This window comes from Oncorhynchus masou, chromosome 31, assembly GCF_036934945.1.
Source record: "Oncorhynchus masou masou isolate Uvic2021 chromosome 31, UVic_Omas_1.1, whole genome shotgun sequence".
NCBI classification, from domain to species: Eukaryota; Metazoa; Chordata; class Actinopteri; order Salmoniformes; family Salmonidae; genus Oncorhynchus; species Oncorhynchus masou.
In genome coordinates, this window is record NC_088242.1 from 88,968,945 (window position 1) to 88,993,056 (window position 24,112).

Sequence of the window (24,112 nt, forward strand, 5' to 3'; positions counted from 1 at the left end):
CCTTAGCTTTCCTAACTGACTGAGTATATTCATTCCTGACTTCCCTGAATAGTTGCATATTGCGGGAGCTATTCAATGCTAATGCAGAACGCCACAGGATGTTTTGTGCTGGTCAAGGGCAGTCAAGTCTAGGGAACCAAGGGCTATATCTGTTCTTAGTTCTACATTTTTTTAATGGGCATACTTATTTAAGATGGAGAGGAAATCACTTTTGAAGAGCAACCAGGCATCCTCTACTGAAGGGATGAGGTCAATATCCTTCCAGGATACCCGGGCTAGGTCGATTAGAAAGGCCTGCTCACTGAAGTGTTTTAGGGAGCATTTGACAGTGATGAGGGGTGGTCGTTTGACCACAGACCCATTACGCACGCAGGCAATGAGGCGGTGATCGTAGAGATCCTGGTTGAAGACAGCAGAGGTATATTTAGAGGGCAAGTTGGTCAGGATGATATCTAAGAGGGTGCCCATGGTTACGGATTTAGGGTTGTACCTGTTAGGTTCCTTGATAGTTTAGATTGTAGGACTGCCGGGGTGTTAAGAAAGTCCCAGTTTAGGTCACCTAACAGTATGAACTCTGAAGATAAATGGGGGGCGATCAATTCACACATGGTGTCCAGGGCACAACTGGGGGCTGAAGGGGGTCTATAAGAAGCAGCAACGGTGAGAGACTTTTTTCTTGAAAGGTGGATTTTTTAAAGAAGCTCGAATTGTTTGGGCACAGACCTGGATAGTATGACAGAACTCTGCAGGCTGTCTCCGCAGTAGATTGCAACTCCGCCCCCTTTGTCAGTTCTATCTTGTCGGAAAATGTTATAGTTAGGGATGGAAATTTCAGGATTTTTGGTGGCCTTCCTAAACCAGGATTCAGACATGGCTAGAACATCCGAGTGTGCTAAAGCAGTGAATAAATCAAACTTTGGGAGGAGGCTTCTTGTGTTAACATGCATGAAACCAATGCTTTTACGGTTACAGAAGTCAACAAATGAGAGCGCCTGGGGAAACTGACACTGAGTTGATTAGCTTCCAGAACTTGGTAGGGTTGTTTAGGTTCTCTGTGACTGAATTTAGATATACATCTGATTTCGACTTCCTGATCAATCCTGTGCATTTGTTCCTTAGTGCTCTGAAGGAGGCCCAGTCAACAGGAGCATTTGTTTGTCTAGCTTGAGCCCAAGAGACATTTCTCTTTCTAATTAATTCTGCCAAGTTATCTGAAAACCAGGGATTGTCCCTTCCACTGATCCTAAATTTCTTCACAGGGGCATGCTTATCACAAATGGACACAAATTTCCGATAAAAATAGTCCCAGGCAGTCTCGACATCAGGAATCAGACTTACCCTGACAATATTATGGTACAGATCATGAAAGAACGCTTGCTCATCAAATTGTCAAAAATGTCTTTTAAAAATATAACGGGTTTGGCTTTGGTCATTTTTGTATTTCTAACAGAAGCAATTGCACAGTGATCATATAGACAGGTGTGTGCCTTTCCAAATCATGTCCAATCAGTTGAATTTACCACAGGTGGACTCCAATCAAGTCGTAGAAACATCTCAAGAATGATCAACGGAAACAGGATGCCCCTCAGCTCAATTTCCAGTCTCACAGCAAAGGTTCTGAATACTTATGTAAATAAGGTATGTTATTTATTTGTAATAAATGTGCAATTTTTTTAAATAACAGTTTTTGCTTTGTCATTATGAGGTATTGTGTGTAGATTGATAAGGGGAAAATGTATTTAATACATTTTAGAATAAGGCTGTAACGTAACAAAATGTGGAAAAAGTCTGAATGCACTGTATGTACTCACACTCAAGAGCTAGACGTGGAAAGAGAGAAAATATCAGTATTACTCTGTGCTGTAAGGTCTTTCCTCAACCTCTGTGTCGGTCTGTCTGCATCTGTCCATCTAGGATGTGATACTTGGAAATAATGGACCCCGTCAGGTTTAAATGGTGTCTTAACATCTACCCCAGTTCTCTACCATCTCCTTGCCGACCCACCTCCCTGACTTCCCAGTCTGTGCTCCGTACCCCTACCACATCCTATGTCTTACCCTGTGGCCCCCTTTGGTCTTCCCCCATGCCAGGCAGCAGGAGGACAGCCAGGCCCTTGCTAGGTTTCCCTGCCAGCCGGCCAGGCCAGCCAGCGTAGGGGCCTGGTGCTCCTGGACGTGCCAGGCAGGGCTACAGATGTACTGCCAGCTTTGCCAGGGGTCACCTTGGAGTGGCCCGTGGCAGCTTGTCCCCAGGCTGCAGCTGGTTCCCAGCTTAATCCGCCATGGGGGGAGGAGAGAGGCCAGCCAGTACTCTGGATCTCTGAGAGTCAACCTCCACTTTTACAGCCACCACTTCACCCTCTGCCTTTCTCACTCCCATTTAGCACTGTTCTGAGATCAGTGTGAGGAGCAGCTACAGGGACATTCTCCATGGCTCTGCTCACTCTGAGTTTAGAGTAAAAAAAAGAACACTGTCCCCCCGTGAGAACTTTCTGTCTTTGTGTGAGGAGAGTGGTGGGGGATTTGGGGGTGAGATCGACCTCTGCAGATGCCCCGCCAGCTGCTCGCCCTCCCCTGGGTTCAGGGAGTCCGCGGCTCCCCCTGTTGGAGGAGTGTGGAACATGGGTGACCGGCTCGGCGGGGTCAGCAGGTGTCCCTGGCTGGACAGCCATAAGTAATGGGGTCCTGCGCCTGCACAGGCAGCGCTCTGAATCAACTTAATTAGATGGGCGGAATGGGGGGGTGAAAGGCTGGCCACGGGACAAAACGGAGCAGGAGTTTTACACACGCAGATAAAAAGGGTGATCATTCTACATTTGCGTTTATGGGGAATTAGCTGACCCTGCATGGGTTGGGATGCTGAGAAACTCCTCAGAGAATATTTTTATTCCCTTCTGATGACTGGGCACAGTTTAGACTGTTGAGAGTAGAAGCTTAACCTGCAGGGTTTTAGAGAATTGATAATGGCAGCGGCCAGACACTGCAAAAAATAAATGAGAAGTTATCCTGTCATCACCTGCCAGTTCAACTCCAGATGTAAAAACACTCTTCAGACCTTGTTGTTCAGATACTTCACCAATGGGTGAGAGGAGTGAGGACATTCATGGCAGGAAGGGTTGCATGAGTGGCGCTTCCATGATCTCTGGTAAATAAGCCAACTCTCTGTTGCCATGCGACGCATTGGGAAGGGTGTCACTAGTTGTTAGGGAGGGTCTCTTCTCTTTTCCTTGTTTTAACCGGATTTCTGACATCTGTCCGCTCCTGCTGCTGTCCTCTGCGTGTCCCTGCAGCGTGGCCACCCAGCCACAGAACTGTCAAAGCTCCAAATCACCTCTCCGCATTAGCTTACCTAATCCAGCCCCACCCTTTTAAATGAACTAAGTAGCAATCTTGATTTTATTTGCTGGAATGGCTAGCTCATTTGTTTAATTGTTGGTGGGTTATTCTGGTAATCAGTGTTATTGGTTTTAAAGTCTTAGTGGGTCAGGAAATACACAGGGATGCATTAGCAATCATTAAAAAAAGAGACCAGTGGCTTAGTCTGGTGTGCTGAAGAAACTGAGACGGATTAAAAATGATCAACAATTATTGAGATGAAACCATTACGTATTATCATGTTTAGATGAGAGATCTCTCCTTTACACGCACACACACGCACACACACACACGCACGCACACACACGCACACACACGCACACACACACGCACGCACACACACGCACACACACGCACACACACACACACACACACGCACACACGCGCACACACGCACACGCACGCACACGCACGACACGCGCGCACACACACACACACACACACACACACACGTTAATCTTGAGCTTAATCAGCTGTGCACCCCACAGACACAGTTCATAACTCTCTGTATGAATTGAGTCTGGGGCCAAACAGAGAGGATTACCTCCTTCACATGACAGTTAGTGAGCAGGTCTTATAGCAGGGCAACACTGGGGACGAACAGAGAGGATTACCTCCTTCACATGACAGTTAGTGAGCAGGTCTTATAGCAGGGCAACACTGGGGACGAACAGAGAGGATTACCTCCTTCACATGACAGTTAGTGAGCAGGTCTTATAGCAGGGCAACACTGGGGACGAACAGAGAGGATTACCTCCTTCACATGACAGTTAGTGAGCAGGTCTTATAGCAGGGCAACACTGGGGACGAACAGAGAGGATTACCTCCTTCACATGACAGTTAGTGAGCAGGTCTTATAGCAGGGCAACACTGGGGACGAACAGAGAGGATTACCTCCTTCACATGACAGTTAGTGAGCAGGTCTTATAGCAGGGCAACACTGGGGACGAACAGAGAGGATTACCTCCTTCACATGACAGTTAGTGAGCAGGTCTTACACCCTCCATCCTAAACCCCTTACAGCAGGGCAGATAGTCATGGTGGAGGAAGATGGAGAGAGAAGTGTCAAAAGTGAATAAACACTGTTAAGGATCCAGTTACTCCAACAAACCATCTTTCCCTCAGTCATCACCAAACACCCCCCTACCTACCTCCCTTTTACTGGAGAGACTGACACCTTTTTTGGCAGCAAAGTGGCGGGTAGCTAGAGACCAAGAAGTGAGCTATGGAGAGAAAATTATCACTTTTCAGCACGTACACACACACCTCCTCCAAATACCAGATGGCGTTTCTGGAATCCAGTTCCATTTTTTCGTGGCTATTACAAAAGGAAAACTCCCAAAAGAACACACACCTCTACAAATCAATACCACTCCTTCACAAATAGTAAATATAGATTAACAAACACATTAAAAGCAATTTTACAGCTTACTAAACTCTGTAAACAAACAAAAGGAGCATTTCTGGTTGGAGCCAGGGAAACAGCTAGGGTTGGAAAGCCGAGCATTACCAAACTGTGAGGAAGACCGCATATGCAGGAGCCAGTGTCCATGATTGTTTGATATTGTGCCTTGAGTGGCACAGAGCCATGGCAGAGTGAAAAACAATCCCCACTTTGTTCAGCACCACTCCCCTCAGGTTTACAGAGAGATGAGGGAAAGAGAGGGAGGGGGGCAGAAATAGAGAGAGAGAGATGAGGGAAAGAGAGGGAGGGGGGCAGAAATAGAGAGAGAGAGATGAGGGAAATAGAGGGAGGGGGTGCAGAAATAGAGAGATAGAGAGATGAGGGAAAGAGAGGGAGGGGGCAGAAATAGAGAGAGAGAGAGAGATGAGGGAAAGAGAGGGAGGGGGGCAGAAATATATAGAGAGAGAGATGAGGGAAAGAGAGGGAGGGGGCAGAAATAGAGAGAGAGAGATGAGGGAAAGAGAGGGAGGGGGCAGAAATAGAGAGAGAGAGATGAGGGAAAGAGAGGGAGGGGGCAGAAATAGAGAGAGAGAGAGAGAGATGAGGGAAAGAGAGGGAGGGGGGGCAGAAATAGAGAGAGAGAGAGAGAGATGAGGGAAAGAGAGGGAGGGGGGCAGAAATAGAGAGAGAGAGATGAGGGAAAGAGAGGGAGGGGGCAGAAATAGAGAGAGAGAGATGAGGGAAAGAGAGGGAGGGGGCAGAAATAGAGAGAGAGAGATGAGGGAAAGAGAGGGAGGGGGCAGAAATAGAGAGAGAGAGATGAGGGAAAGAGAGGGAGGGGGCAGAAATAGAGAGAGAGATGATGAGGGAAAGAGAGGGAGTGGGGGCAGAAATAGAGAGAGAGAGAGAGATGAGGGAAAGAGAGGGAGGGGGCAGAAATAGAGAGAGAGAGATGAGGGAAAGAGAGGGAGGGGGCAGAAATAGAGAGAGAGAGATGAGGGAAAGAGAGGGAGTGGGGGCAGAAATAGAGAGAGAGAGATGAGGGAAAGAGAGGGAGGGGGGCAGAGAGAGAGAGAGATGAGGGTAAGAGAGGGAGGGGGGCAGAAATAGAGAGAGAGAGATGAGGGAAAGAGAGTGAGGGGGGACAAGAAATAGAGAGAGAGAGCAGGGAGAGCAAAATAGGTGAAGAGTGTGAAAGAGAGTGAGAGAGAGAGGGTGTGCACAAAAGAGAGGAGAGAGAGACATAGAGAGAGTCAGTCTAAGTCCCTGCTGAGTGAGACACTGTTCACATACGCCTTCCCATGCTACTACAGTGCGCTGCCCACCACTAAACACCCAGGAACCGTGGTAGAGCAAACAAGCTACTTTAGTGTGGCTGTGTTTCCACTCATACACCTGCCACTCAGCTAAACACCAATGCACTGGGGGATAATGAAAGTAGCCCATCGACAGTAAGAATGTGAACATTTCTGTATGCTAACAAGTCACAAACTGACTCCAGCATGAATCCCCCAGTGTGGAAATCACAGTGGGTCAGTTACTGATATCTGTCTGTCTCAGTCTCAGGTCTATAATGGAGCATGTTCTTCTACTCCCATTGTTTCCTCCCCTCACCCCCCAGCAAGACAAGCCCCCGACAATCCAAGCCTCGAAAAACGGCACCAGAGTGGCCCAATGAGCCAGCTGTCTTGGCCAGTAGCCATCGTTCTCTGGGGAGGGACAGAGAGGAAGATGGGGATAGAGAGAGGAGGACAGAGAGGGAGATGAGGATAGTGATGGAGATGGGGAGAGAGCGAGAGAGAGGAGGACAGAGAGGGAAATGGGGAGAGAGAAGGACAGAGAGGGAGATGGGGATAGAGCGGGAGATGGGGAGAGAGCGAGAGAGAGAGGAGGACAGAGAGGGAGATGGGGATAGAGAGAGGGAGAGGAGGGGAGGACAGAGAGGGAGATGGGGAGCGAGAGAGAGAGAGAGAGAGAGAGAGGAGGACAGAGAGGGAGATGGGGATAGAGAGAGAGAAGAGGGGAGGACAGATAGGGTGATGGGGATAGAGAGAGAGAAGAAGGGAGGACAGAGAGGGAGATTGGGCGAGAGAGAGAGGAGGACAGAGAGGGAGATGGGGATAGAGAGAGAGAGAAGAGGTGAGGACAGATAGGGTGATGGGGATAGAGAGAGAGAAGAGGGGAGGACAGAGAGGGTGATGGGGATAGAGAGAGAGAGAAGAGGTGAGGACAGATAGGGTGATGGGGATAGAGAGAGAGAAGAGGGGAGGACAGATAGGGTGATGGGGATAGAGAGAGAGAGAAGAGGTGAGGACAGATAGGGTGATGGGGATAGAGAGAGAGAAGAGGGGAGGACAGCGAGGGAGATGGGGATAGAAAAGAGAGAGAGAGAGAGAGAGAGAGAGAGAGAGAGAAGAGGTGAGGACAGATAGGGTGATGGGGATAGAGAGAGAGAAGAGGGGAGGACAGAGAGGGAGATTGGGATAGAGAGAGAGAGAGAGGGAGAGAGAGAGAGAGAGAGAGAGAAGAGGGGGAGACAGAGAGGGAGATTGGGATAGAGAGAGAAGAGGAGGAGAGATGGTGATAGACAGAGAGAGAAGAAGACATTTGTTTGAATAAAATAACATTATTCAGACACATACGACTGATAACCTAAAAGAAATGACAAAATAAACATTTAGATCAAATCAGGCAAGAATGGTTTGTTGTTTTTCCATTTAAATAGCCTGGACTGAATCCCAAACGTCTCATCCTCAGTTCTTGTCTATTTTCATACACAGACTCGACCCAAAGCTGATTTTCTCCTTCCTGCTCATCTCTCCTGTTCACAACATCACCAGGTGCCAAATGAGAAGCCCTCCACTAAGCCTCATTAACATTCATCTGCACCCAAGAACATCGTCACATGCAGATGGTCATTGGGGCTGTGAATTGCCTGAGACTGACTACTCATTAATATTACCATAAATAATCATCATCTAAATGTAGCAAAAGAAGAAGTACTGTGGAACGTCTGAGGGAACTATTCCAAGTCTCCTATGGTCTTTCTCCTCAGATATAACATTGCAACAAAAAGAAAGCAAAAACACCCCAAGGCATGTTTTTGTGCCTAAGACACGAGATATGAACGGATATTACGGCCTTTTGCTTAAGTCATTCAGAATGTTCCACTACAATATTGCAAAAAGAAGCCGGAGCTCCTAAACCCCCTCCCATCCTAAACCCCTCCCATCCTAAACCCCCTCCATCCTAAACCCCTAACCTACTCCATCCTAACCCCCCTCCATCCTAAACCCAATCCATCCTAAACCCCTTACCTCCTCCATCCTAAACCTCCTCCATCCTAAACCCCCTCCATCCTAAACCCCCTCCATTCTAAACCCCCTCCATCCTAAACCCTCTCCATGCTAAACCCCCTCCATCCTAAACCTCCTCCATCCTAAACCCCTTCATCCTAAACCCCCTCCATCCTAAACCTCCTCCATCCTAAACCCCCTCCATCCTAAACTTCCTCCATCCTAAACCCCTTACATCCTCCAATCTAATCCCCCTCTATGCTAAACCCCCTCCATCCTAAAACTCCTCCATCCTAAACCTCCTCCACCCTAAACCTCCTCCATCCCAAACCCCTTCCATCCTAAACCCCATCCATCCTAAACCCCTTTCCTCCTCCATCCTAAACCTCCTCCATCCTAAACCCCTTCCATCTGAAACCTACTCCATTCTAACCCCCCTCCATCCTAAACCCCCTCCATCCTAAACCCCTTACCTCCTCCATCCTAACCCCCCTTCATCCTAAACCTCCTCCATCCTAAACCTCCTCCATCCTAAACCCCCTCCATCCTAAACCCCCTCAATCCTAAACCTCCTCCATTCTAAACCCCCTCCATCCTAAACCTCCTCCATCCTAAACCCCTTCCATTCTAATCCTCCTCCATCCTAAACCTCCTCCATCCTAAACCCCTTCCATCCGAAACCTACTCCATCCTAACCCCCTAAATCCTGAACCCCCTCCATCCTAACCCCCTTACCTCCTCCATCCTAAACCCCTTCCATCCTAAACATCCATCCTAAACCTCCTGCATCCTAAACCTCCTCCATCCTAAACCCCCTCCATCCTAAACCCCATCCATCCTAAACCCTGCCCATCCTACCCCCCCTCCATTCTAAACCCCCTCCATGCTAAACCCCCTCCATCCTAAACCCCCTCCATCCTAAACCCTGCCCATCCTAACCCCCCTCCATGCTAAACCCCCTCCATCCCAAACCCCCTCCATCCTAAACCCTGCCCATCCTAACCCCCCTCCATTCTAAACCCCCTGCATCCCAAACCCCCTCCACCCTAAACCCCCTCCATGCTAAACCCCTCCATCCTAAACCCCCTCCATCCTAAACCCTGCCCATCCTAACCCCCTCCATTCTAAACCCCCTCCATGCTAAACCCCCTCCATCCTAAACCCCCTCCATCCCAAACCCCCTCCACCCTAAACCCCCTCCATGCTAAACCCCCTCCATGCTAAATCTCCTCCATCCTAAACCCCTTCCATCCTAAACCCCCTCCATCCTAAACTCCTTACCTCCTCCATCCTAAACCTCTTCCATCCTAAACACCCTTCCCATCCTAAACCCCTTCCATCCTAAACCCCCTCCATCCTAAACCCCTTCCGCCCTATACCCATTCCATTCTAAACCCCCTCCATCCTAAACCCCTTACCTCCTCCATCCTAAACCCCTTCCATCCTAAACCCCCTCCATCCTAAACCCCTTCTCCACCCTATACCCATTCCATTCTAAACCCCCTCCATCCTAAACCTCCTCCATCCTAAACCCCTTCCATCCTAAACTCCTTACCTCCTCCATCCTAAACCTCCTCCATCTTAACCCCCTCCATCCTGAACCCCTTACCTCCTCCATCCTAAACTTCCTCCATCCTAACCCCTTCCATCCTAAACTCCCTCCATCCTAAACCTCCTCCACCATAAACCCCATCCATTCAAAGGAAAAACAACTCCTCAACGTGCACATACCACTGGTAGAACAACAAAGATAAGCTAATTTCACCAAGACCTGAAATGATACCACACAGTGTATGGTGTATCTACAGTATAGTGGATCTACAGTGTGTATCTACAGTATAGTGGATCTACAGTGTGTATCTACAGTGTGTATCTACAGTATAGTGGATCTACAGTGTGTATCTACAGTGTAGTGTATCTACAGTGTGTATCTACAGTGTGTATCTACAGTATAGTGGATCTACAGTGTGTATCTACAGTATAGTGGATCTACAGTGTGTATCTACAGTGTGTATCTACAGTATAGTGGATCTACAGTGTGTATCTACAGTGTAGTGTATCTACAGTGTGTATCTACAGTGTAGTGTATCTACAGTGTGTATCTACAGTATAGTGGATCTACAGTGTGCATCTACAGTATAGTGGACCTACAGTGTGTATCTACAGTATAGTGGATCTACAGTGTGTATCTACAGTATAGTGGATCTACAGTGTGTATCTACAGTATAGTGTATCTACAGTGTGTATCTACAGTATAGTGGATCTACATTGTGTATCTACAGTGTGTATCTACAGTATAGTGGATCTACAGTATAGTGGATCTACAGTGTGTATCTACAGTGTAGTGGATCTACAGTGTGTATCTACAGTATAGTGGATCTACAGTGTGTATCTACAGTGTAGTGGATCTACAGTGTGTATCTACAGTGTAGTGGATCTACAGTGTGTATCTACAGTATAGTGGATCTACAGTGTGTATCTACAGTGTAGTGGATCTACAGTGTGTATCTACAGTTGTCACGCCTTGGTCTTAGTATTTTGTGTTTTAGTTTATTAGTTGGTCAGGCCAGGGTGTGACATGGGTTTATTGTTTGTTGTATGTAGTGGGGTTTTTTAGTTATTGGGATTGTAGTTGATTAGGGGTGTGTGTTTCATAGGTTTGGCTGCCTGAGGCGGTTCTCAATCAGAGTCAGGTGATTCTCGTTGTCTCTGATTGGGAACCGTATTTAGGTAGCCTGGGTTTCGCTTTGTATTTCGTGGGTGATTGTTCCTGTCTCTGTGTTAGTTTCACCAGTCAGGCTGTAATAGGTTTCACGTTCCGTTTTGTTGTTTTGTATTTATTCGTTATTTCATGTATAGTTTCGTTATTTGTTTTCACTAATAAACATGAGTAACAAACACGCTGCATTTCGGTCCGACTCTCTTTCGACAAACGAAGAACGTCGTTACAACAGTGTAGTGGATCTACAGTGTGTATCTACAGTTTAGTGGATCTACAGTGTGTATCTACAGTGTAGTGGATCTACAGTGTGTATCTACAGTATAGTGGATCTACAGTGTGTATCTACAGTATAGTGTGTATCTACAGTGTGTATCTACAGTGTGTATCTACAGTATAGTGGATCTACAGTGTGTATCTACAGTATAGTGGATCTACAGTGTGTATCTACAGTATAGTGGATCTACATTGTGTATCTACAGTGTGTATCTACAGTATAGTGGATCTACAGTGTGTATCTACAGTATAGTGGATCTACAGTATAGTGGATCTACAGTGTGTATCTACAGTATAGTGGATCTACAGTGTAGTGGATCTACAGTGTGTATCTACAGTTTAGTGGATCTACAGTGTGTATCTACAGTGTAGTGGATCTACAGTGTGTATCTACAGTGTAGTGGATCTACAGTGTGTATCTACAGTATAGTGGATCTACAGTGTGTATCTACAGTATAGTGGATCTACAGTGTGTATCTACAGTGTAGTGGATCTACAGTGTTTATCTACAGTATAGTGGATCTACAGTGTGTATCTACAGTATAGTGGATCTACAGTGTGTATCTACAGTATAGTGGATCTACAGTGTGTATCTACAGTGTAGTGTATCTACAGTGTGTATCTACAGTGTAGTGGATCTACAGTGTGTATCTACAGTTTAGTGGATCTACAGTGTAGTGGATCTACAGTGTGTATCTACAGTATAGTGGATCTACAGTGTGTATCTACAGTTTAGTGGATCTACAGTGTGTATCTACAGTGTAGTGGATCTACAGTGTGTATCTACAGTATAGTGGATCTACAGTGTGTATCTACAGTTTAGTGGATCTACAGTGTGTATCTACTGTATAGTGGATCTACAGTGTGTATCTACAGTTTAGTGGATCTACAGTGTGTATCTACAGTTTAGTGGATCTACAGTGTGTATCTACAGTGTAGTGGATCTACAGTGTGTATCTACAGTATAGTGGATCTACAGTGTGTATCTACAGTTTAGTGGATCTACAGTGTGTATCTACAGTGTAGTGGATCTACAGTGTGTATCTACAGTATAGTGGATCTACAGTGTGTATCTACAGTTTAGTGGATCTACAGTGTGCATCTACAGTATAGTGTATATACATTATATTTGCAACAATATATAACGGCAACAAAAGTAAACAGTTGTCGTTCAGTCTGAATTTTGAAAAAACAATAACGCAAGTTTCCATTAAATATCATAGACATGTCCCATCCTAGAGGACAAAGGACTAACACCATTTGTAATGTTACTCTGGTAATAGGGTCAAAGGATCCCAGGTCTTTGGTACAGACCCAGTTGACAGCCTGACGCACTAGGAGCTAGTACACACTGTGCCACACCGGTGGGCGTGCGCACACACACACACACACACACACACACACACACACACACACACACACACACACACACACACACACACACACACACACACACACACACACACACACACACACACACACACACACACACACACACACACACACACTACTATGAACCAGTAGACACTTACCTCCCAAGCTGTAGGGCCTATGGAGTACAGCTGCTCAGGCAGCCACAGAGAGACAGAGAGCGAGAGAGACAGAGAAACAGAGCGAGAGAGAAAGAGACAGAGAGAGATAGAGAGGAGAGAGACAGAGAAACAGAGCGAGAGAGGGCAAGCAAGCATGCAGTGTTCAACCAAGTGTTCAGGAAGTTCAAGCAGACAATTTTAATCCTCCAATTTCCTCCTCTCTAATCACGTCTCGCTAGTCCATGGCAGAGACCAAATTGGAAACATCTTCCGCACAATATGACACTAACACTGTAACTCCAACACACGGGCAACACACTAGTAGCAGGAATGTGGCCCAAACATTCTGAAGTGTTCATGTCCTTTTGTGATGGTCACATGGTGGAACGGTAGATTAGCGTGACAAATTGAGACGCTAAAATGATCAAAACTGATTATCGACCATTGAGTGTGTGGAGCAAAGCAATATGGACGTTAATCTATTTTGTCAATGGAGCATGAAGCCGACATTTTAAAACCTCAAACTGGTTCACTTCTGCAACAATGCTGAAGTCCTTTCGTCATCTATGAGACGCAGTCACAACAAATGTGGACACATTATCTTTTTTTTTATCTACCAGAGACAAATACAATCACAATCTACACAATCTACAATCGTTTGGGCAGATTTGGCCTTAACCTTAATCTGGGTGCCAGGTCATCAGATAAACATGAGGGCTGGCTAATGAACATGACCTTGCACGGAATATGAAGGCAACAAGGGAGCACAATGCCGCTGAATCGTTACAGACACAAAGCCCTGATTCATCAAGTTGACCAATCAGGGTTTGAACCTTGTTGCCCCAAGAGAGCAATTCAATTGAATAATTTCATTCCTGAATAAACAACTGCAATTAGACAATAAAATCATCAACACCAATTATGAAAAACATCTACTGACATAAGTACTCAACAGAGTTGATATTCTTCGGGGCAGATTGTTGTTTTTTTACTCCAAACTACAATGACAGCCAGTGCTTGACTGAAATTGGTACCGGTGCTGTTTATATTTAGGTGCAGAAACTCCCCAATACTTTTGAGCTAATAATCTATTAGAGGTGCAGAAACTCCCCAATACTTTTGAGCTAATAATCTATAAGAGGTGCAGAAACTCCCCAATACTTTTGAGCTAATAATCTAGAAGAGGTGCAGAAACTCCCCAATACTTTTGAGCTAATAATCTATTAGAGGTGCAGAAACTCCCCAATACTTTTGAGCTAATAATCTAGAAGAGGTGCAGAAACTCCCCAATACTTTTGAGCGAATATACTAGAAGAGGTGCAGAAACTCCCCAATACTTTTGAGCGAATAATCTAGAAGAGGTGCAGAAACTCCCCAATACTTTTGAGCGAATATACTAGAAGAGCTGCAGAAACTCCCCAATACTTTTGAGCGAATATACTAGAAGAGGTGCAGAAACTCCCCAATACTTTTGAGCTAATATACTAGAAGAGGTGCAGACACCCCCAATACTTTTGAGCTAATATACTAGAAGAGGTGCAGAAACTCCCCAAAACTTTTGAGCTAATAATCTATAAGAGGTGCAGAAACTCCCCAATACTTTTGAGCTAATAATCTATAAGAGGTGCAGAAACTCCCCAATACTTTTGAGCGAATATACTAGAAGAGGTGCAGAAACTCCCCAATACTTTTGAGTTAATAATCTAGAAGAGGTGCAGAAACTCCCCAATACTTTTGAGCTAATAATCTAGAAGAGGTGCAGAAACTCCCCAATACTTTTGAGCTAATAATCTATAAGAGGTGCAGAAACTCCCCAATACTTTTGAGCGAATATACTAGAAGAGGTGCAGAAACTCCCCAATACTTTTGAGCTAATAATCTATAAGAGGTGCAGAAACTCCCCAATACTTTTGAGCTAATAATCTATAAGAGGTGCAGAAACTCCCCAATACTTTTGAGCGAATATACTAGAAGAGGTGCAGAAACTCCCCAATACTTTTGAGCTAATAATCTATAAGAGGTGCAGAAACTCCCCAATACTTTTGAGCGAATATACTAGAAGAGGTGCAGAAACTCCCCAATACTTTTGAGCTAATAATCTATAAGAGGTGCAGAAACTCCCCAATACTTTTGAGCTAATAATCTATAAGAGGTGCAGAAACTCCCCAATACTTTTGAGCGAATATACTAGAAGAGGTGCAGAAACTCCCCAATACTTTTGAGCTAAAAATCTAGAAGAGGTGCAGAAACTCCCCAATACTTTTGAGCTAATAATCTAGAAGAGGTGCAGAAACTCCCCAATACTTTTGAGCTAATAATCTATAAGAGGTGCAGAAACTCCCCAATACTTTTGAGCTAATAATCTAGAAGAGGTGCAGAAACTCCCCAATACTTTTGAGTTAATAATCTAGAAGAGGTGCAGAAACTCCCCAATACTTTTGAGTTAATAATCTATTAGAGGTGCAGAAACTCCCCAATACTTTTGAGTTAATAATCTATTAGAGGTGCAGAATCTCCCCAATACTTTTGAGCTAATAATCTAGAAGAGGTGCAGAAACTCCCCAATACTTTTGAGCTAATAATCTATAAGAGGTGCAGAAACTCCCCAATACTTTTGAGCGAATATACTAGAAGAGGTGCAGAAACTCCCCAATACTTTTGAGTTAATAATCTATTAGAGGTGCAGAAACTCCCCAATACTTTTGAGCGAATATACTAGAAGAGGTGCAGAAACTCCCCAATACTTTTGAGCTAATAATCTATTAGAGGTGCAGAAACTCCCCAATACTTTTGAGTTAATAATCTATAAGAGGTGCAGAAACTCCCCAATACTTTTGAGCTAATAATCTATTAGAGGTGCAGAAACTCCCCAATACTTTTGAGCTAATAATCTATTAGAGGTGCAGAAACTCCCCAATACTTTTGAGCTAATAATCTATTAGAGGTGCAGAAACTCCCCAATACTTTTGAGTTAATAATCTATAAGAGGTGCAGAAACTCCCCAATAATTTTGAGTTAATAATCTATTAGAGGTGCAGAAACTCCCCAATAATTTTGAGTTAATAATCTATTAGAGGTGCAGAAACTCCCCAATAATTTTGAGCTAATAATCTATTAGAGGTGCAGAAACTCCCCAATACTTTTGAGTTAATAATCTATAAGAGGTGCAGAAACTCCCCAATAATTTTGAGTTAATAATCTATTAGAGGTGCAGAAACTCCCCAATAATTTTGAGTTAATAATCTATTAGAGGTGCAGAAACTCCCCAATAATTTTGAGTTAATAATCTATTAGAGGTGCAGAAACTCCCCAATAATTTTGAGTTAATAATCTATTAGAGGTGCAGAAACTCCCCAATACTTTGAGCGAATATACTAGAAGACGTGCGGAAACTCGAGCAATAGAACATTTGAGATGAAGGTACTCCGTTCCGGTGATCTCCTGCCAAAATCAAGCCCTAGTTGAAGCAGGGTTAGGGAGGGCGTTGGGGTGAGTGTTAAATATCTATATGGTAATTATTTTATACCCTCACGCCACACCCCCTCCCTCTCTTTCTCCGACACTGGCTCTCACATTCATATGCCCACTAACACTTAACAGTAGGAACGGATACTGTACACACACGCACGGTGCACATTTGCCTGATGGGGGAGGGGGAGGTCTACTCACTAACAAGTGGATTATAGGAGCGACACTTGTAGTGCAGTTGAAATCGCATTATCCCTTCCGGTGGTGGAATATGACATGAGCGCATTGTTAACAGGCTGCTGGGTCGCAGCCCCCAGAGCCCAGGCACAAGCAGGGTTAATTACAGTGGCCGAATGGATACCTTTAAAACATACAGAGAGACCTGACACAGCCACTGCACGGGAGCCCTAGCCCCCCGCCACCTCTCAAAAGACTAAACGATGAGTAACACTTTAAATATAGGGTACATGCAAAATAGAATAATATCCACCCACATGTCAGAAAGAGGTGATACTTTGACGCCTGCTTCTGGTGCTTGAAAATCGGAAAAAAATTCTGGACTATTTTTAAATAATTTGAAACAGGAATGGTTACTAAGTAAATGTCAAGGTAGAGAAACCTGCTAATTACAAAAATGCAAATAGACCATTGCGTGAAGTATGAGGAAAGATGAACGCATGCAAGGTAGGTAGACAAGTAGACACACAGAAGGGTAAGTGCACAGACTGAAACATTTGTGACAAGTGTCATTTGGATGTATCTCGTGTGCTACAAAAGATAGCAAACCTAGAGTGCAGCTCGATCACAACTGACTAAAGCCAGGGAGCACTCAATGCTGATGTGTATTTCAACTGTTCATCATGAAAGCCCATTTATGAAAAAATCTTGCAATGATGAAATTCATGAAGTATAAATGAATCTACAAGATGGTCCACTAAAATAGGATGTCATAACTTTTATTTTGGGAAATGCATTTCAAATAAACAAGCTGTACAAGATATTTCTTTTTTAAATGTACGCGTTAAAATCTGTGAATCTTTTTTAAATTTCACCCGTTATTTAACTAGGCAAGTCAGTTAAGAACCAATTCTTACTTACAATGACAGCCAAACCCTCCCCAAACCCAGACGATTCTGGGCCAAACCCTCCCCTAAACCGGACAATTTTGGGCCAAACCCGGACAATTCTGGGCCAAACCCTTCCCTAACCCGGACGATTCTGGACCAAACCCTTCCCTAACCCGGACGATTCTGGACCAAACCCTCCCCTAACCCGGAGGATTCTGGGCCAATTGTGCACCGTCCTATGGGATGCCCAATCACAGCCGGTTGTGATTCAGCATGGAATCAAACCAGGGTCTGTAGTGACGCTCTAGCACTGAGATGCAGTGCCTTAGACCGCTGCGCCACTCATCTTGCTAGTGTAGTCATTTAAAAATAAGTGGAGAATGGTTTCTACATCCCCTGTATTTAACGGGACGGTGACAAATGTGTAGAAACCACAGCCATACCAGAGGTAAAATACTCCCTAAAATGTGTAGAAACCACAGCCAAACCAGAGGTAAAATACTCCCTAAAATGTGTAGAAACCACAGCCAAACCAGAGGTAAAATGCTCCCTAGAATGTGTAGAAACCACAGCCAAACCAGAGGTAAAATACTCCCTAGAATGAACAGTAAATAATATAGAACAGCTCACACAAAACTTACAGCAGATGATGTGGTAACTGCCAGATAACTGACAAAGCTAGAATTCATTACTAATAGGGAAAGAATATACTGTTTAGTAGGACACTTCTTTCCTAATAACGTTTTAGAAAATGTGGACTTTTCAACAATAAACATTTCAAAACTCTGACCAATCTGTCAAGATATATTTATAATGAGGGTTGCGCCCTTTCAATTACAAGGCGTGTTTTTGCAATGGTAATAATGTGGCAAAGCTTGAAGCAAATCTATATGTATATAATTCTATATGTATATAATTCTATATGTATATAATTCTATATGTATATAATTCTATATGTATATAATTCTATATATTTGAATTATTCTGAAGAACACAGGAACTGATAATGGTAGGGCTGTCTTCAATAAAATATGAATGTGCCAAATAGAAAACGTTTCAGCTCAAAGAAAAATGTACAAATTCCACATTTAAAGAAATCAAATGTGGAGTGTACTGACAGGAGTCACTATCTGTGCTAATCTGAAATAACTACTATAACTGTCCTTTTGAAATGAAGCATATAATCCTCTTTCCGTTGTAACCTGACTTAGCCTCCTGTGAAATGAAAGTGAATGGGAGCACATGGAATGTCATCACCGGCAATTAACAAAAACAGCCTCCACCAAACAGTGTAAAATATCCCCATAATAACCATGTCATTGTAAGTATATTACCTAATAATAGGAACATAATCAATTTGAATAAAGTTTATCTCGGTTTCCTGGGTCGAACAATATATAATATAATATAATACAATATAACATTTCTCATTTTTAAGGCGATTTTTTTGTATGGCCACAAGATAGTGATTTTGCCAAGTAGGTTACTAAAAAACAGAACATTTCAAATGTTGTTGTGTATAAAACCTTTTTTAATAGAAACCTAGAAATTAAATTCCAATCTGAGCAAATAAAAAATGAATTGCAATATCATTAAACATTCACTTAATAAGCAGCACTGACAGTACATTGTGTTTTATAGAATTACACCGTCAAAACATCCAATTATTTATTGTACAGAAGACAACAGATTCAGCACCAGTTTATCTATTGACAAATGTCTATTGACTATGATAACTAAATTAATTTAAAAGCTCTTCAGTACTTCCACTGCTTTACACACAATACAGAGTTATTACAGTGTATGAGAACAGTTCACAAAATCTCCTTGACAATCCACAGTGCAAGGCTGGGATACACATTTCATTCAGAAATAGATATACAACTACCATATCTCACGAGGCAACATTTAAAAAAAAATTAAAGAACACTTACAAGAGACCAACTGAAAGCTTCCTGCTCTTTTAGAAGGATAAAAGTTTAAAAAGTATCAAAAGATTGCTAAAACAAAATCAAGTCAACTCAGTCCATTGACTGGACAACATTTCCGCACACCCAGTCTTCAGCCCCATGGTCCCAAAGAGAGATAGAGGGAGAGGGCAACAGACAGTGAGGAATGCCCACACACCACTACCCCCCCTGCCATACAAAAACAAAACCACCACTGTACCACCACCAGCCATCTCGTTCCCCTCTGTAACATGTCCCCTCTGTAGCAAAGGTCTAAAAACATTTACTCTGTTACTCATAAGGACAAGGACAGGCAGAGTAAAGTTACTGTTTCTCTCCTTCAGCCCCTCATCAATTCCCTCAACACAGGCATGAAGCCTGCTGCCACTGTGGCCTGGGTGAGGGGAGAAGGGGGTGAGAGAGAGAGAGAGACAGGGGCCAACGGATTGGAATTCTGAAGTTCATGGTCTCCTTACAGAGGAATAATACAGCCATTGTCTCCTGGGAATACAACTATCTTCTTTTATTCAAGCTGGCAAGGAACCTGCCGTTGAGAAAAGGACCAGTGATCACCATCACACTCCCCTTACAACAAATAATTAAAACAATAACGCTGGCAATAATTAAGATAATAGTAATATAATGATGCCACGGCTAACGAGTCATCCCCTAATGAACATAGGGCGCTGGGAGTTTCAAAGCCCTTTTATCCAGCCGACTGAACTCATTTGTATCTGCTAGCCTCAATAGACTATTGTGAATCCCCCTGCCCCTCTTCATCTCTCAGCAGTCTACAAACTCCACTTGTCTTGTTTTCTCCGTCTAGTTTAACCTCTCCCCATCACTGCTGGAGCAACAAGGATGTCAAAGGTTGTCTGGCCTCTATGACCACAACAAGCAAGTTAATCTGCCCCGGCACTGGGTCCGGCTCATGGGGGCTTTTTTCCCCTTCTGTGTGCTTTAATTGCTGGCGCCGCGTCAGAGCTCAGGAGTGGAGCGCAATGCTCCGCACACTCGGCTTGGCTGCAGGCAGCCAGAGCACCACGCAAAAAAACAACTTGCTGCCTCAGTGTAAACCAGAGGTCTGACAGAAACGGTCCCTTTTTGTTTCTTGTTTTAACGCTGTCACTGAACCTTCCTCGATTTGATGAGACGAGCGGACGCTGGAAAATATATTGGTTTACTTATGGCAAGGACTTACTGCTCGGTGCACTGCAGAAAAGTTGGAACGAATGTCAGCAGATGAATTGTTGTTTGTGAAAAAGTGAGAATATTTCATCTACAAATGGGTATTTATTTTCCTGAAGCCAAACTAATGTTCTATAAAACAGGACAATGTAAAAGAACACATAAGTACATCGCTGGCAGGACAATATTTCAGATCTGACATCCTGAATTGAGACGACAAGAAAAAAAAAAGAAGGGACCTGAGTCTCAAGGCTCCTACAGAGAGAAGACTGTGACATTGACAAGACACAAAAACAAACAATACAGTCATTAAAAATCCATTCAATGTGAAGTTTCAAAATGGAGTTTCAAAAAAAGACGCAGAAAACATCTTTGTTTTTTTTAAAGGTTCTAAAGAAGAGGTGGGGAATGAGTGTTTTAAGAAGAAAAAGAGGGAAAAGAAGGGAGGAAGAAGAAAAAAACAGCTTTGGTTGCTGCCAACTTACCATCCACCAAGTCCTGGCTGAGATGTCGTAGCAGAGCTGCCATTTGATGGAGCCTTCCGTGGTTTTGCCTGCCATTACACTGTCAGCAAGTTCCATCTGATGCTAGCGCACTCACCGGAGATAAGACGCCTAATTGAGAAAACATTCGCACTGGCATGTTGGGAAACATGTAGCCTGCTCCATACCATATGGAATCATGGGTAAAAAAATATTTAAAAAAATCTTGACAATGAACCAATCTCAAGCAGACCCCGTGGCAAGGTGAGTGGCAGTCATCTGCTCAGAGAGCGCGCCGTCTTTAGAAAATACACCAGAATGATGAGCCTTTTTTCCACATCACTGAGTGCCTGGGGTCCTTTTTTTCTCCCTCTTTAATTAGGGCTTGTTCTTCATCATCATCATTATCATCATCACCACTAGCCCGTTGACTTAGGTCTGCACAAGTTCTTATATTTTCCTGACTTTCTGCTCTCTTTTTTGGGGGGAGGAGTGGAGAGATTTAATAGGACAGAGTCAGGTAGAGAGAGAGTGAGGGCAGTGGGCTGAAGCGCTACAGGCTATTAGGCTGACATTTCTGCCGGACAGATGGAACTGCTTAAAGACTATCATGCAATGTCCCCCCCCCCCCCTTTCCCTCTCCGGCAAATGTCTATCTTTTAGCAAAGGATCCACGTAAGCCCTTACACAAAAAAATGGACATCGGGTGGTCACTTTTACTGACTGCCTTACTTGACACTCTGGTAATATATTTTTCTATGTAGACAATTCTGGACATTATGTGGAGGAATTTAAGGCTGTGTGTAGCAATGCTGTCCAGAAGACATTTCACGCCTTTTAAAATTGTATTGAGGATAAGTTAGTTACCAAACTATTTTACTTTGAGTGTAAAGTTTTTCAAAGTATTTCAAATGATGCACTTTGAACTTTAAAAAATATATATTTTGAGTATGTTTAGGCTACAGTAGATATTCTGTATTTATATTTTTGATGTTTAAAATGACAACCTGTACTTGACTACCTCACTTTATTATTGCCCAGATTCACCATTGCATGCAGTACAATCAGTTCACCAAGTTAGATTACTTTCTCTGGTAGTTTCCTTTAACAACTCCTATCATCTGGTATGTGTTTCATTAGTGTATTGCTGATAAAGTCCCAAAATGTTTTCCAAGTCAGCAATCAAGTTTCAAGATGTATAACATTCAAAATACAGAAATACAGCCGGTATGACGCAAAACGCATCCTCATCATATGATGCAAAACGCATCCTCATCATATGACGCAAAACGCATCCTCATCATATGACGCAAAACGCATCCTCATCATATGACGCAAAACGCATCCTCATGATATGACGCAAACGCATCCTCATCATATGATGCAAAACGCATCCTCATCATATGATGCAAAACGCATCCTCATCATATGACGCAAAACGCATCCTCATGATATGACGCAAACGCATCCTCATCATATGATGCAAAACGCATCCTCATGATATGACGCAAACGCATCCTCATCATATGACGCAAAACGCATCCTCATCATATGACGCAAAACGCATCCTCATCATATGATGCAAAACGCATCCTCATCATATGATGCAAAACGCATCCTCATCATATGATGCAAAACGCATCCTCATCATATGATGCAAAACGCATCCTCATCATATGACGCAAAACGCATCCTCATCATATGACACAAAACGCATCCTCATCATATGATGCAAAACGCATCCTCATCATATGATGCAAAACGCATCATCATATGATGCAAAACGCATCCTCATCATATGACGCAAAACGCATCCTCATCATATGATGCAAAACGCATCATCATATGATGCAAAACGCATCCTCATCATATGATGCAAAACGCATCATATCGGCTGTATTTCTGTATTTTGAAAGTTACATATATCTTGATAACTTGATTACTGACATGCAAAACATTTTTGAGTCTATATCAACAATGGACTAATGAAACAAGTACCAAAAGATAGCTTTTGTGTGGAATTTTCCTTTAAGTGCATTGAGCAGGGCTGGAGGGCTATAATAGGTGATGCCCGGCCAGTGCTCTCTGAAGCTCAAGTTCCTCATCAGGGGGAATACCTGAACCAGGGGAGGGAGGAGGAGACAGAGCGCCCATCAAACAGTTCTCCCATTGTAGCATAGCGGCTATGGAATTTGATTCAGCCAGAGATATGGCAAGCGCTTTGGGGAGGGGAGTAGAAATGCACAGGTCCACTGAAGACCAAAGGCCCCACTGATGGGTTTGGAGGGAGGTCATCTTCAATTTCACTTCTTCTGAACACTTTTTGACTTTCTAGCACACTTTGTTCCCCAATAAAATATGAGAAAATGTTCCCGACCTTTCTCAGAATGGCTGAGATACAAACACTATAAGTAGGAATCTGAGAATCTGATTCAACCTTATACATTTGAATTCTTTAAGAACGTATCTTAGTAAATAAAAGTGTGTAGTCTCGGATGAAGAGATCACAACAATGAAGTGAGGCAACAATCTAAATATTCATGTGCAACATGTTATCTCAATAAACATGTGGCTTTCAGAGACCTTGTTCTCAGACTACTTTTCACCATAAATTAGAATTGTTTTATTTTGTTTTACTCTTTTTAAGGACCAGTCCAGTTTAACACACTTTCTGGACATCAGTGCAGTTTCTATTATTAAAAGTCAAGAGGAAAGAATAATTCTTTATATCATCTCAATTAAAGGAATCACTACTATTTTTATTTGACATAGCTGACCTTGGTTGGCAATGTAAGTCATTTTTCTGTTACATTTAGTATGGATGAAGGTTTGCAAAGACCAGAACTGTGGGAAGTTCAGGATTGGTTATGTGTGTTTCTGTGCGTGTTTGTGTGAGAGACATTGGGGATAGAAGCCGTGTCACACGGCGAACGAGGGGCCATTTAATGTACACCAGGTTAGCAGCGGCCAGAGAGCCTCTACACTGCACATCACCACATACAATGCAAATTACAAGGCACAAATTATTAGTCTGCAGCACATATTTACACAAAGCCTTTCAGGCCTGTGTCACATTAATGAATCAATTAACCCCCCCCCCCTATATGGTTGCTACTGACGATTGTCACCGGGGTGAAGAAATGTGACATGTTATCAAATGGTATGCATGATATGTGCTAAAATTACATTCTAAAATGTTATATGCAGATGGTAATTACAGTTAAATTGGATTGTTACATAATGCAATATTGATTAAAAGCAAAAAAATATAATAAGAAAATGTCCACCATTAAGAGCTGTTCTTCAATATGAGCAACTATGATTTCCCATTTAAAACTGCCGAACAAAGTAAATAC

The 24,112-nt window shown here is 43.4% G+C and overlaps 1 protein-coding gene across 1 annotated transcript in view; it reads right to left on the minus strand.

Moving 5' to 3' along the window:
- LOC135525043 (nuclear factor 1 A-type-like) overlaps positions 1 to 21,389 on the minus strand; it is a 311,631-nt gene extending 290,242 nt beyond the window's left edge. Inside the window, exon 1 of the mRNA XM_064952810.1 lies at positions 20,760 to 21,389. Coding sequence (XP_064808882.1) covers positions 20,760 to 20,855 — 96 coding nt within the window. The 5' untranslated portion in view covers positions 20,856 to 21,389. The remainder of the gene's footprint in view (positions 1 to 20,759) is intronic.
- Positions 21,390 to 24,112: the final 2,723 nt, after the last annotated feature.